At 41.9% G+C, this 15,081-nt stretch overlaps 1 protein-coding gene and 2 long non-coding RNA genes across 5 annotated transcripts in view; 2 read left to right on the top strand and 1 right to left on the bottom strand.

The window, feature by feature from the left end:
- ADAMTSL3 (ADAMTS like 3) overlaps positions 1–15,081 on the bottom strand; it is a 291,781-nt gene that overhangs the window by 17,629 nt on the left and 259,071 nt on the right. For all 3 annotated transcript variants that reach the window (XM_083411788.1, XM_083411787.1, XM_083411789.1), the window contains 3 exons: positions 1,640–1,822; positions 707–826; positions 228–440 (listed from right to left, as the gene is read on the bottom strand). In XM_083411788.1, the coding sequence (XP_083267914.1) occupies positions 228–440; positions 707–826; positions 1,640–1,822 (516 nt within the window). The remainder of the gene's footprint in view (positions 1–227; positions 441–706; positions 827–1,639; positions 1,823–15,081) is intronic.
- On the top strand, positions 4,477–5,234 carry LOC310663954. Its single transcript, XR_014504713.1, has 2 exons — positions 4,477–4,597; positions 4,934–5,234. It is a non-coding gene; the product is annotated as an uncharacterized lncRNA (long non-coding RNA).
- On the top strand, positions 12,107–13,834 carry LOC310663952. Its single transcript, XR_014504711.1, has 2 exons — positions 12,107–12,162; positions 13,687–13,834. It is a non-coding gene; the product is annotated as an uncharacterized lncRNA (long non-coding RNA).

Raw genomic sequence — 15,081 nt, 5'->3', positions numbered from 1 at the left:
TTGCTTCAGGATGAGAACAGAAATCGTATTCCAGCGGCGCAGGGGGAGGCCCCATTAGCCAAAGTGGTACCTCAGGTTAAGACCAGTTTCAGGTTAAGAACAGACCTCCAGAACGAATTAAGTTCTTAACCCAAGGTACCACTGTAATTTGGTACAAACAATCAACAATGCTTAAAGAAGGAAATATAATGAAACTTAATAATTGGGCCATGGAATCTTCAACAAACCTTCCTTCTTGACATTTACCCAGACAGACAATGGCTTGGAACTCGATGACGTCCAACATCTGTATTGTCCACCAAGCTGCTCAGATATAACGTTCACCTCTAGGATACGTCCCCCAACCAGGCTCCTATGATCAAAGCCTTTCATTTCTTCAATTGGTTGATTTTTGAAGAACCAGCGAATTGTGTTCTTTCTACTGGGATGCACAGGACAACCTAGAAAGCAAGGGCATTGTTAGCCTATTTTCCTACGAGATTTGGATTTCTTTAAAAAACAGTCTGTGAAGTTACATTTCCCAGTTATTCTCACGTGCACCATTTTGGGAGGCTAAGTTTCCCACTCAACCAAGCACTTTGTTTTAGACCACATGCTAATATTCTTCCTCGTCATCCAACCCTCTGCTCCAAAGCATCGACTCATGACAAGCTGGCCCTGTTGACACCCGGCTTCCAACACCGACAAATATATTTGGGAGTCATACCTATCCGTAACAGCTCCCCAGGTACCACGCTAATGTTGGTACCAATCCCAGATGCCATGAGGACACGCTTTCTCCTACTGTTGCCGTATAATCCATTGTTAGGCTTCTGAGATCTTCGTTCTGAGAGGAAAGAGGGGTGGGGAGAAAGTTTTACTTCCTAGTGCATCTCAGGAATAAGTGTTGCAGATGGTTTGGTAAAGAACACTAAGTGTTTTCTTAGGAATGGTGCAGTGAACTGGATCTGCCTGTTGTGATTTCAGGGTAGAGTGCGTAAGAACATAAGAGGCGCTCCGCTGGATCAGGCCCATAGCTGTCAACTTACAGATTTGAAAATAAGGGACCAGCAGCCTCGAAAATAAGTGATCAGCAGCCAAAATAAGGGATTTTCCAAGCACAGGTATGTTCAACTTCTGAGCCCCTCCGAGCCAAAGGCAGAAAGCCCAGCCAGCAGCCAAACAAAGCCTCAAGCGGTGGTTCCCACAGTGCAGCAACCCGGCAAAGGGGATGCAGCAAGGAAAACCACCGTCACCTCTCCGCTGGGAAGCGCTGAGCAAAGGCAAGTCCCCAGGCAGGGATGGGGAGAGAGGAGCTGATTCCTTTGAAACCCGGGAAATTTAAGGGACATCATCAATAAGGGACAGCAGCGGGACACGGCACTGGGATAAGGGAGTTTCCCGCCAAATAAGGGACGGTTGACAGCTATGATCAGGCCAATGGCTCATCTAGCCCAGCCCAGCCCTGTCTTCTTCATTTTCCTCAGTAAAAGGTAATGCGGATTTCTTTTTCTCTCCGGGTTTCATCTGCATTATTTAAGTGACTTTGCTAACACGGACAGCACAAGCACAGAGGAGAAAGCAGAAGTGTGGTTGAGGCAGAGAGTCACTGGCAGCTGATGGCATTTCTTGGTACCACTGGGCCTGATTTTGTACTTACCAACCAATCGAAGAACAGTTGTGGCCATGGCTTGTCCAAGAGCATTGGAGGCTGTGCAAGTGTACATTCCAGCATCTTCATGTGAAACATTCCTAAGGATTAAGGACCCATTTGCAACAGAGAACACTTGAGTTCTTGGGAAGCTTTCGTTCTTAAACCAAGTAACCTCAGGTTGGGGAAGACCTGGGGGGGGGGGGGGAATAATAGCATACCAAAACTTATTAACCTTTTATTGCTCTAGTTTTGTTTAAAAGTGCAAAAAATACTATGAAATTGGGGAAAACATAGTCAGCCCTTAACAATTAAAGACTGTGAACCCTGATGAATAATTTTTGATTATTTATTTACTATGCTGTTTCACTAGTAATTGCAATTTGACTACTACCAAAGCCTTTCTAAATCTAAATTTAAGGAATGAAGTGGGACATAGATTATAATTTCAAACACAAGCTGGTCCTATTTGCATTTAACAGTAAGCCATACACCATGGCTGTATACGCACCACATATTTAAAGCATGTGACTTCGCCCCAAAGAATCCTGGGAGCTCTGGTTTACCCCTCACATGATCTGTTGGGAGGAAATCATGAGCGCTGGTTCTTCCTTAATGTTAAGCTAGCACACTGGTCTCTTGCCCCCCAATATGACACAGGAAGGGGACCAGGTAAGGCCATGGCTTTCCGTTACAGTGGTACCTCAGGTTACAGACGCTTCAGGTTACAGATGCCGCTAACCCAGAAATAGTACCTTGGGTTAAGAACTTGGCTTCAGGATGAGAACAGAAATCACGTGGCGGCAGCGCGGCAGGCTCCATTAGCTAAAGTGGTACCTCAGGTTAAGAACAGTTTCAAGTTAAGAACAGACCTCCAGAACGAATTAAGTTCTTAACCTGAGGTACCACTGTACATGTGAAGTTATCCTGCTGTTATGAGGAAAGAGCATCTTTAACACACACACACACACAATTACCTTTCCATTACAGATCAGAACCAAACTGTTCTAAACAATTCTGTTAAGCGTCTTCCACAAAGAGGCCCAGGGATTCAGATCTGCCCCCATGCCCATTTTGCAAGTGGCATGCAAGGACACTGTATGCAGCATATGCACTCACAAATAAATGTTTTACAACTTCCCATAACCCCCAAGTGACAGGAGGCTTGGCACAACTTTTTGCAGCTCAATTTGTTTGTGAGAAAGAACATGTAACATTTTAATATTGATTGTTCTTACATACATTGCTTGAGCACAGGGGAGCAGGCAAACCCCACCGCAGACAGTACTTTCCCCTTTATAGCAGCATCAGTTTTCCCTCAGCAGCATGCTTGCAGGGCCAGCCATAAAACAGAGAATTGAGATTTCTTCAATGGTTGTATTCAAGATGTTGGTTTCTTTCCTGCCATTTGGGAGAGTGATGCAGCTGCCTCAGGCCCATGGAGTTTGTAGGGGGCAACAATAGCACATTTCTGGCCATTCTTCCTGAGCCCCTAGGTAGCCCCAACTGTTGGGAGGACAGAGCTATGGGTGCCCTGTCCAGAACCCCCAAAACTGCCCTTGGATATGGTGGTGAAGGATGCCTTGACAGCCAGATTCAACCAGCAGCCCAGTTGGCTTCCATACATGGAACCAAGAGGTGTCCTCTCCTCCTTTGCCTCGGGCTGCAAAATGTCTTGGACTAGTCCTGATATCCAGTAAGATCAAAGCCTGGTCACCACTAGCAGATAATGCTCCTTCAAGCACCATCTAACCACCTGCGCCTTTAAAGAAACGTCTATTAGTAGACGCCTAGAATTGTTTCATCAGAACTGAGAGAAGATGGCGGCTGCCAGCAGTGAAAAGACTTTTGGATTGATTCGGCAGAAATACCAGCGTGTGAGGAGATGCTGCACGGACAGAGGGGTATCATACACATAAAATCCACACAGAAACACATCATTTTACTTCAACTCACTTGTGGAAACAACTCAGAGGCAGTGAAAGAAGGAAAACAACAGGAAGATTTAAAGGAACTATTAGAAATGACCATCAAAAGCAGTAGAGATATGAGATGATCAGAGCCCCGCCGAACTTGAAGCATGGAAAAAAATTATAATTCGGCAGAATATTTGGATTATTTGATATGCATATGTATAATTTGGAATATTTAATGTGATTTGATTGGATTGTTAAAATGGAAAACTTAATAAAAATGATTTTAAAAAAGAAAAGAAACGTCTGTTAGATAGTTATCTAAACGCCGGCAGAATCCGAGACCAGGGAGAAGAGTCGATGGAAGAAGATTGGAAAAAATGTAAAGTATATTTACAGAAATATTGCAAAATTAATGAATGTTAGAAGAATATTGGAATGAAGCTATATGGTTTTAGCAGAAGTGTTATTAAGAATTATATGAATATTAAGTGTCAATGTGTTAAAGTGGAAAACTTAAAGTTAAATTGTGTTAGGATAAATTATAGAACAAAAATTGAAGAAGAGGGAAAGGATTTGTTGAACCAGTTAATTTGAACTAGAATACAAAAAAGGGAGGTGTGAGGAAGTCGAGGAAATAAGCTAATGAAAGATATAAAATTTGGATGTGTGTTTTTGTTTTATGTTGTACTGTTGCATTTTTTTATTATTGTTGATGTATTGTTTGTTGAATCTGTATTATTTTTCTTCATTGTTTTTCTTTTTATAATTATAAAATATCTAATAAATATTATTTTTTTTTAAAAAAAAGATAGTTATCTAAACGAAAACCTAGCAACGTCATCATCAGACAACATAGAACAGCAGCATTCTGATTCCATTGTCCAGCATAGAATGTATCCAGCGGCAGTTGGTGGGGCTGCATGGGTGGGGGCCGCCTTGCTCTCCTGCTTCCCCAGTGCTGCTTAGCAAGAGGGGGAGACATGCGGGAACTTGGAGCGGGGACCAATCTGATGCTCCCACCACTGTTTCTGTACTGCCCCTTCCCTTCTTGGTAAGCGACAGCGTCTTGTGGCATTCAGAAGACGGGAGAGCAAAACCAGCCACCACTGCATATATCCACTGGCTAAGGAACAGGGATATTTTGTAGAGGTACATAGGAAACTGCCTCAGGCTGAGTCAGTAGACTTGTTCATCTAGATCAGCTGCTCTGAGCTACAGAAGCTCTTAGGCTGAGGACTTTTGCATTCCCTGCTGCCATGGTCCCTTTTAACTGTGGCTGACCCTGGGACCCCCTAGCTGCAAACATGCGCTCTAGCAACCCTGAGCTCTGTTCCCGCTCCATGAAACCTAATTATTAAGCCAGGCTTGAACACTCTTTTTTTTACAGGTCATTTTGCAAAATTGCTTTTGGGGCAATTTCTCCATGATCCTTGAGAGAGGAAGTTTAGCATCTAAGTCAGAAGCTTAGCACTTTTCTGTCCACACCTCAGGTTTTCTTCTCAGTATAATGTAAACCAGACTTCTTCTTCTTTTGGAGCTTGCTATTTTTATGGAAAATAAAAGTGTCTATCAAAAAAAGCCATCAGAGAAGCGATCAACTCTAACAGGGTTGCCAAACAAGTTAACTTAAGCAATTACTGTCTTCAACTCTAAAATCTGTTTTCTATGTTTCTGTGGGTTTTTTTTTTTCTTTTAAAGAAAAATAAGTCAACGAATTATTTAAATGGACAAGTGATTTAAATGGCAGGTAGTATAAATGTTGCTGAGAAAGAAGCTTAGCCCTATTCGGAGAAGACCTCTTGAAATTAAGAAGAGATTTTGTTTCAGGCCTGAGCCCCTTTTGCGGTTGCAGCCCAAATACTTTCAGCCAGTGTTCTGGCACCCTCTCATAACTTTCTCAGTTAAGAGTTAAAATTCTTTATACATGCTGCATTTTCCAAAGTTGCTCAGGAAGTGCTGCTCACACTACACAAAGGCTGAGGAAGCAACACACATAAAGCCACAGCTAAGTGCCTTAGACAAAAAGACAAGAATCAACAGGACAATGAACGCTGCAAGCCTGTTACAGATTTTATACCTTTATGTCCAGTGACTTTGGGTACATACACACCACACATTTAAAGCACGTGACCTCCCTCAAAGAAACCTGTAGTTTAAGGGTGATGGGAATTACAGCTCTGTGATGGATAAACTACAGTTCCCAAGATCCTTTGGGGGGGAGCAGTATGTACTCAGCAGCTGGTCAGCATAACAGTCTTGGACCCCAATCCTGAAAATACATTTACTTGAGCCCTTCCCAGGTGCAGTTCAAAGGACTGGCATTGACCTTTAAAGCTCTTCAACCTTCTCTGTATGAGCCTACTAGTGCCATAAGAAATCTTCAGAGGGCCTCCTTTGGGTTTGGGGTGAGGAGAAGGGATGCTTAAAGGATCTGAAATTTGGGGGTTCTAGCAACAGCTGACCTGCTGTGCACTTCCTGGACTAGAAGTTAGTTATCCACCAGCTTTCACACTTCCCAAATGTTTTGACACAATTCTTAGCTGGCTAGTTCAAGTCCAATTACTACAAGGAAGACGGAAGCAGCAACAAGAGCCTTGAAGTCACCAGTCCACAAAAGGCATCTAGAAAGCAGAATGGACGCAGATTGCCTGCACGCTGCTTTTTGCACTTTGTTGTTGTTGTTGTTTAGTCGTTTAGTTGTGTCTGACTCTTCGTGACCCCATGGACCAGAGCATGCCAGGCACTCGTCTTCCACTGCCTCCCGCAGTTTGGTCAAACTCATGCTGGTAGCTTCGAGAACACTTTCCAACCATCTCGTCCTCTGTCGTCCCCTTCTCCTTGTGCCCTCAATCTTTCCTATCATCAGGGTCTTTTCCAGGGAGTCTTCTCTTCTCATGAGGTGGCCAAAGTATCGGAGCCTCAGCTTCACGATCTGTGCTTCCAATGAGCACTCAGGGCTGATTTCCTTAAGAATGGATAGGTTTGATCTTCTTGCAGTCCATGGGACTCTCAAGAGTCTCCTCCAGCACCATAATCCAAAGCTTTTTGCACTAAGGACCCTCGTACCTACAGGACCGCCTTTCCTGGTATGCCCCACAGAGAAACCTACGGTCTGCAAATAAAAACATCCTGAAGGTCCCAGGCCTCAGAGAGGTTAGGCTGGCCTCAACTAGAGCCAGGGCTTTCTCGGCTGTGGCACCAATCTGGTGGAACGCTCTGTCACAAGAGACTAGGGTCCTGCGGGACTTGACATCTTTCCGCAGGGCCTGTAAGACAGAGCTGTTCCACCAGGCCTTTGGTTAGGGCGCAGCCTGACCCCCTCCTCTGGCAATCTGCACAGGGTCTTGCTTGCTGGTTGCCATCAATTTGTTTTGATTGATTTTATGGTGAAAAGTTTTTAGAATGTTGGATTGTTTTGCTTGTTGTTAGCCGCCCTGAGCCCAGCTTTGGCTGGGGAGGGCGGGGTATAAATAAAATTTATTATTATTATTTATTATTAAGGTGAGATTATTTCTATTTAAAGTATAGTAATTATTTCTAAATCTGCACTTATAAATCAACATGCAATTTTAATGCAAATTTGTGTCCTTTTTTTGGTCCTCTTGCAGGGTCCTCCTTTTTTTTTGTGACAAGTTGCTGCCACCCTATTTGTTAACATTATATGATAATTAGGGTGCACATTTTCAAGCACGTACAACTCTTAGGGCTGTACCCAATATTCTCTGTGCCCTGGAGCGAAGGCTCTTATGCTAGCAGATAGGTGGATTTTATTGCTGTGCAGCAGAGGAATGAAGCAGCTGCACTAGTGTGAATGGGTTGCACAACAGATTGCACAGTCTATCATGCAACGAAGTTGCCTGCAACCTGCTTATGCATTCTCATGCACAACAATGTTCCACTGGCACAAAACATTTCGCCAGTGGAAGTGTACCATTAAGAAGCTTAGCACTACATTGGATAAAACAGCCATGGTATATCTGAATAGTTCTGCCTCCTCTCCAATGTCTGTTTCCACCTTGATTCTAAGATTACCCCTGAAAAACTTGAAATTAAATTTTGAATCAAAATTTCCCATCGTAAATGCAGCCAGTATTCAGCCGTCTTTTCTTCCATACTGCCCCAGATCAAATTTGCTAGACATGTCTCTACCTTAACCCCTCCACTCTCCCATCTGATGATTTGCTTTTCAGAGTGCCTGTTCCACAGAAGTGCAATTTAGCTTTGAAACCACAAGGCCCGTTTACTGCTAACTATGTGAGATATTGTTTGCATTTACTGCTGCCTACTGAACTAGACCATCAGCCGACTGGGTTTTGTTCATTTCTCCTGTGAGGTTTCCTACAGTAATGATGAAAGCAAATGAATCTGCCACACAGCAGAGAGTTGCCAAGTGGGGGAGAAACCAAGAAAGGCTCTTTTTTCCATGAAATAATAACTGGGGTGAGAGCAGACCAGAAGTGTGCAAGATGCTGGAAGTACAAGTAGGGGTGGGAAACCCTGTGAGTTTTGGTTTCTCTTCGATCTTAATCTTTCCAGCCTTATTGTCAGTTCTCTGAATTTTCGCACCAGTTTGCAATGACGACAACGACGATGATGATGATGATAATAATAATAATAGCTCATTAAAAATTCACCAGAATTAAAAAAATTAGAAATCACTTGAAAGTACCAAATAGGCCTAGGATTAAATTAGGATTTAATTATATAAATGGGATTTAGAACAGTAAGAAAAGTCAATAAAGTAGATAATAGTTGGAAATATTTTTGTCTAAGAATGATATTGGAAAGCTGTTACATGCAGATACAAGGAAATTCAGAAAGGAGGGATTTGAGGAAGTCAATAACAATGTAAATAAAATTTGGTTTTCAAGGGATAAGGGATTAAGATTATGTCTTTTACTGTTGTGGTCTTGGTCTTTTTTTTCTTTTTTAGTATTGTATTGCATTGTTTTTTCTTTGGAATGCTTTTCTGTTTTTGTTTTTCTCTTTTGTTATGTTGTATATTTGTTATAATTGTGAAAATTGAATAAAAATTTTTTTTGGATAAAAAATAATTCACCAGAATTTTAGACCAAATTTCTCCTTACACGTTTGTATACCAATTTGTTTAATAGATACATCTTTTTGCAAAACAACCCCCCCATCTAATGCATTTTTGTATGTTACATTACACCATCATATGCATTTCTATGCATGCTTTACCCCAGTATATGCATTTTTAGATACATTACTAGGCTTGCATTGCAAAATTCAGTGAAGTGGAAATCTCTCCCCATCCCCCCCAAAAAACCACCCCAATGTGGAAATCTGGAGAGCCAAATTTAAGACTGTATAAACTAAGAAATCGGGAGAATAAAAAACTGGCAGATTCACTCACTCCTAGTCATGGAGCTCAAATCTGGTGAATCTTGAGCCAGTCACTGTCTCTTAGTCTAACTTACATCACATAGCTGTGAGGATCAAATTAGAGGGGAGGGGGGGAGAACTCTGCACGTCCCCTTGAACTCATTTGAGGAAAACTGGGATAGAAATAGCTGTGCAGAGCTGAATAAGATGCCCTCAGAGCCCCTTCCCATTCCATTGTTGTGGCTGCTTGACCTCTTTCTTTCCTTTTGGGCCAATCCGCATGCCAGACTTCTGAACAAGATTGTGGCGTTCGTACAGAGCCCACGGTCATCTCACGGACTATTGACCCATACACCACTTATCCGCTGCCACCAACCAGGTCCTCCCCGGTAAAAATCACTTCAGCCTCACTCAGGTTCTCAATTAGTAAAGGAGAGTGTATTTTATTTCAGACACAAACAAACTTTTACGGCATTCCAAACATGGTTGCTCTTTACTTCCTTAGTCTTATTTTCCTCTCTCTATCTCATCTACCTCCCCTCAATCAAGAACCCACTGCCCTGTCTCTCTATTACCAGCTGCTTCTCCAACTGCCTTTCCCAACCAGCCAACCCACTAAAACCAACCAACTACCCACCAACAACTCTCAACAACTAACTCAAACCTCGGGCTAAGCCCTTTTATACACAGGTAGGCTCCGCCTCCGGCTTTCCTATTGGTCTATATTTTTAACTCTATCTCTCCCCCCCTGTTCAAACATTTTCTAAATGAACGGGCAAACACCACAAAGACATTCTGACAACTAGCCCAGAGTAAAACAAAAAAAGCCAGCCAGGATAGTTTTTCCTTGTGTGGTTGGCAACTGCACACTCAGTGCTGAGATTTAATGGTTTTCCTTACCCCCACAATCTTGACAGCAGGGTTCATAATAGATAAAACCCTGACCCTGGACAGAGAAAGAGTGGGGGAAACCAGCCAAGTTTGAAGCAAATTTAATTTGTATTGTTAATGCAGATATTATTTGCTAATAAATATCAACGTGCGTAACGACATTTCTTGGTTCTATACATTCCTGCTTGAAGTTTTCCTTTGTTTTCATTACATGTCGACTGATAGACTGCAGTCCTGCACAGGTCTACTCAGACGTAAGTCCCATTGATTTCATCAGGACTTGCTAACTCGTAAGTGTGTGCAGAACTGGAGTCTCACAGCTCTACCTAGAAAAAAGATTTTCTACCTTAAAAATGCAAAAAGAAAAAGCACAGAGGCTACATGTAGACAGAAACCTGCCTTTATTTCTTCCAGAAAGACTCTCCTCCCAGAAGGGAGGGGAGTGGTTGTGGACGGGAGCCCCAACCCCGCCCACGCAGGGGCGGGAGCCCCTGCTTCTTCCGGCTCACCTGGCCGGTGCCTCACGCCCAGGAGGCGGCTCCCACCTGGAGCCGCCCGTAGAGGGGGAGGGCTTGACCTTAGTATATATGCTGGGGCCGGCCCCCTCCTCAGCCTCTTTCTACGTCGCTGCTTCGAGAGTCACCCACCCTCCACTCCCTCTAGCTCAGGGCTCAAGTTTTCTTCTGGCCTTGCTATGGACCTTAGGTTGGTCGCCCGGTTGTCTGGGGGCCTGGTAGGAGTTTTTCCTGTTGGCATTAGGCCTATAGGTTTTTTCGCCTACCTCGTAGCAATCGTCACAACTTTTGTGGTATTGGTGGGTAGGTTAGGCATTGGATTTGGGTGTTATGCTGTGTGGGAAGGCTAGGTGTGGCCATCGCCTACGCCTTCGATTTGGGTATTCCGTTAAAGGAATCCGGCGGTCGTGTATTCTGTCCGATGCCTGCTTGGCTGGAGGCCATGGCACGACCCCGGTGACATCAGGGGTGAGCCTATAGTTGGATAGGCATCAACTGGCTCCGCCTACCCTACTGATGATTCAACCCCTCTGCTGTGGTCATCCAATGCCTAAGCCAATACCTTTGCATTGCAGTAACCAATAAAGTTGTGGCCTTTTCCATGCCCATAAACCTTATACCACGCGTCCTTGTGTGTTTATTTCCACCTCACGGGGGTTGGGGGTCCTCGAACCACAAATGTGCATTGCAGGGAGCCTATAAAAGGAATGGTGTTTGAAAACAAATTTCCTCCAAGCGTAAAAGCACAGTAAAATATTACACAGTGAACATTTTTAGGCTTACTAATTATTCTTAAAGCTTTGACTTTACTACCCCCTGAAAAACAACAACTGTAGATGTCTGTAGGGTTTTATATAATGTTTTATACTTTCCCTATCCAGGAGCAACTTCAAGCCAAGTCAGAACCAGTGGTATCAACAGAGAGAATATTATTTTGTAAAAGCCTATATTTGGTCTTTAATTGCACTTATTTTTTGGAAGCCTGACCTGATATTCTTCTCATGGAAATATATTGCTCATACTAAATAGAAGAAGGTAGTATATACAGAAGGTCCTGAAAGTAAACAAGTTGGTTTCTGTGGGAAGGAATCTTTGTGGATTATGGTCTAAAATCAGGAGAAGCAGAAGTGAAATCTGGGAAACCTTCATGAAATGTCAGTGTCTGAGAACTCTAAAGATGTTTAGAGGAGTTATGTGCACAATTGAATATTAATGTATTTCCCCCTTTTTTGACCAGTAGGTGGCATACCATACATTATAATATAATATATTATAATGTATTATAATATAATATAATTCCAATTTTTCACGTTAAGAACGTAAGAAATGGCTGTTGCATCAGGCCAATGTAGGGTTGCCATATGTCTGGAATTAAAAAAAAGCTCAAAAATATTTTTTTTGCATTGAGATTTCAAGAAGAAAGAAAGAAAGAAAGAAAGAAAGAAAGAAAGCTCAACAGGGCAAAACTAATAAAAGCACAACCAATAACCAACAACAACTATCTATCATTTTACCTCCTACTTGCATTTTCTCTAAACTAAAAAGTTCCAAATGCTGTAACCTTCTTCATAGTGGAGTCACTCCTCCCCCTTTATCATTTAGACGCCTTTTCCGAACCTTTTCCAATTCTACAATATCCTTTTTGAGGTGAAGAAACCAAAACAATTATTTCAGTTTAAAGCTTCTCACTCTAGCTTTCTAGTTTCTCTCTCTACTTCAGAGTTTAGATTTTCCCACACCTCCAATTTTAACAGCAATTGTAAAAAAAGAAAAGAACACTCATGGGTTTTTTTTAATCACACACACACAGTGAGAGAGACTACAAAGCATTTGAATTCAGTGATAGAACGAGAGATTTCTGCTGGTTGAAGGAATGGCTACTTCTTGAAAACACAGACATACTGGATTTAGAAGGGTTTAATAATGCATTTGGCTGGCATGCATATCTATGGTATGATAAAGTTAAAGTGCATAGAATGTTCAAAATTCACATTGTTAGAAAAGCACTGTTCAATGTCTGGATCAGATACAAAGATCTTTTGGAAAACAAAACCCCAAGGTGGTTGTCTCCAATGGAAGCTAAGGCAGTAAAGAGACTCAATATGGAGGCAAATTGGCCGAAGTATTGGGAGATCTTAGAACAGGATGGTGACAAACTGAAATTGCAGAGTTTTGACAAACTAAAAAGTAAAGTCCGAGATTGGCTTCATTATTATCAAATAATGGAGGTATTTAAAATGGACAGAAAAATTGGCTTCCAGGTGGAAAAATCAAAATTGGAAACAGAACTATTAGAACCTAAAACAAAAATATTGTCTAGAATGTATAATTTGCTGCTGAAATGGAACACACAGGATGAGGAAGTGAAATCGGCTATGATTAAATGGGCTCAAGACGTTGGCCATAACATAATGTTTGCTGACTGGGAAAGGTTGTGGACCACTGGAATAAAGTTTACGGCATGTAATGCCTTAAGAGAGAATATAATGAAAATGATATATAGGTGGTACATGACACCAGTCAAGCTTGCAAAAATGTATCATATGCCTGATAATAAATGCTGGAAATGTAAAGAAGCAGAAGGTACCTTCTTTCACCTTTGGTGGACGTGCCCAAGGATCAAGGTTTTCTGGGAAATGATTTATAATGAATTGAAAAAAATATTTAAATATACATTTAGAAAGACCCCAGAAGCCTTTCTCCTGCGTATGGTAAACCAACAGGTTCAAGTGAAGGATAGAACTCTTTTTATGTATGCTACAACAGCAGCAAGAATACTCATCGCGCAATACTGGAAGACGCAGGATTTACCCACGCTGGAAGAATGGCAAATGAAGCTCATTGACTATATGGAACTTGCAGAAATGACTGGCAGAATCAGAGACCAGGGAGAAGAGATGGTGAAGGAAGACTGGAGGAAATTTAAAGATTATCTACAGAAACATTATAAAATTATGAACGTTTGAGGTATCAGATTGAATGTACAAGAATGTTATTATAAAAACGACAATGTTACAGAAAGTATATTTAGTAAGACATAGGGAAATGTAAGGATAAATAAGACAATAACATTAATCTGAACCAAAGATACGCCAGAGGGAAAGAGTTTACTACCAGAATATAAGATCTAGAATACAGAGTGGGAAGGCATGGGGAAGTCGCAGACTTAAGTTAATGCTGAAGAATACAATGACATAATATTTGTTTTTAATTTTTTTTATTCTTATCTTTTTCCTTTTTTTTTCTTTTTGTATAATGTATGTATTGTTTTGTTTTTGCTATTGTCTTTTTGATGTGTTTGTCGATTTGTTTTCTGTTTGTTTATTGAATGTGGAAAATAAAATATTATTTAAAAAAAAAAAAAAGATAGAACGAGAGATCTCTTAAGATTTATTTTGAGTGTCATTGAAGCATGTTTACTGGTTATTTTATCTGTTATGGCCACAGGTCACTTAAAGAGTGCTTACTATAATTAGTAGCAAGCCTTTATTGTAAACTATAAGGGAATTTTTTCATTTCAATGCATTAATAATAATTTTTTTAAAAAAAAATAATCTTGAGGAAAAGCCCCACATTAGGTGGAACATTTTGGGGGCATGAATGGCTTTGTAAGAAATTATTTAGGTGATCATGGATGAGTTTATGAGATGGAAGTTTGCAGCTGTTTCCCAGACAGCAAGGGTACACCTATTTCTTCAAAACAAAGCATTCATTTGAAATCAGTAATCTTAGCAAACGAACAGCAGGGGGTGCTGTTGTGAAAGTCCGCCGTTCTTCCCATGTCCAGTTCAATAAACGATGTGGGGGAGAGATAATTAAACCAAACATCTGTAGCTGATGTGTGGCAAATTCTCCTCATCACCACTTGGCAGAATGATATGAGCTGTGATCAAAGGTCCGCCTGACTATATGGATGCTCAGAGTGGGGTGGGGGCAAAGGAAGGCATGCAAGTGCTGCCCCCCTTGACAGGAACTGAAGGAGGCATGGCAAGCCCCAGGGGGACACTGGGGGGGGGCAGGTATGACCCCCTCTCCCACACATTAAATGTGAGCATCTGAACATGCCTACAGAGAACCAAGATGAGAAAACTCACTTGGGGCAGTGTCATAGCTGTCAACTTTGAAAATAAGAGACCAGCAGCCTCACCTGTCCCAGGGACAGTCTACGGGATATCTAACAATCCGGGATAGCAGCGGGAAAAGGTGCTGGAATAAGGGAATTTCCTGCAAAAAAAGGGAAGGTTGACAGCTATGGGCAGTGTAGCTGTCCACCTCGGTGCTGTGCTACTAGCCCTTTCCTGTCAATAGCACAGTAATGCCAGTCATCATAAATTAAGAATAGGGTTATTGGAAAGGATGGAAGATGGTGGAAGGAGACAGGAAGCGGGGCTGAATCGTGCAGATGAGGAGGAGGAAGGCTTCTTCCTAATCAAGCCTCCTAATTAACCGGGGCCACTCCCTGACTTCCACACGGGGGCTCCCGTTCCGGTCCAGGATTTCGGGAGTCCTCATAAGGAAGCAGATCCTGGAGGAAGAACTGTGAAGGTAGAGACATCGTCAGGCGAGGCCTTCTTCCACCTGCCTTGCTCCACCCTCTAGTCTCTGCTTCTCAATTTGTATTGTATTATTTTATGTACTGTGGCTTGCCGTTGTGTTACTGATCATAGTTTAGAAATCATTTATTGGAACTGTTGAGTGGATTTCTGTTGTAACTTTTATATGTTATTATTATTTCATACTATTTTAATGATTGTTGAATGTTACTTTTTTGATGTAGGTTGCC

The sequence above is a fragment of the Podarcis tiliguerta genome (genome assembly GCF_965153285.1).
Source record: "Podarcis tiliguerta genome assembly, chromosome: 14".
Lineage (NCBI taxonomy): Eukaryota > Metazoa > Chordata > Lepidosauria > Squamata > Lacertidae > Podarcis > Podarcis tiliguerta.
The sequence above is the reverse complement of the archived record's forward strand: the minus strand, read 5'-3'. Positions and strand labels throughout refer to the sequence as shown.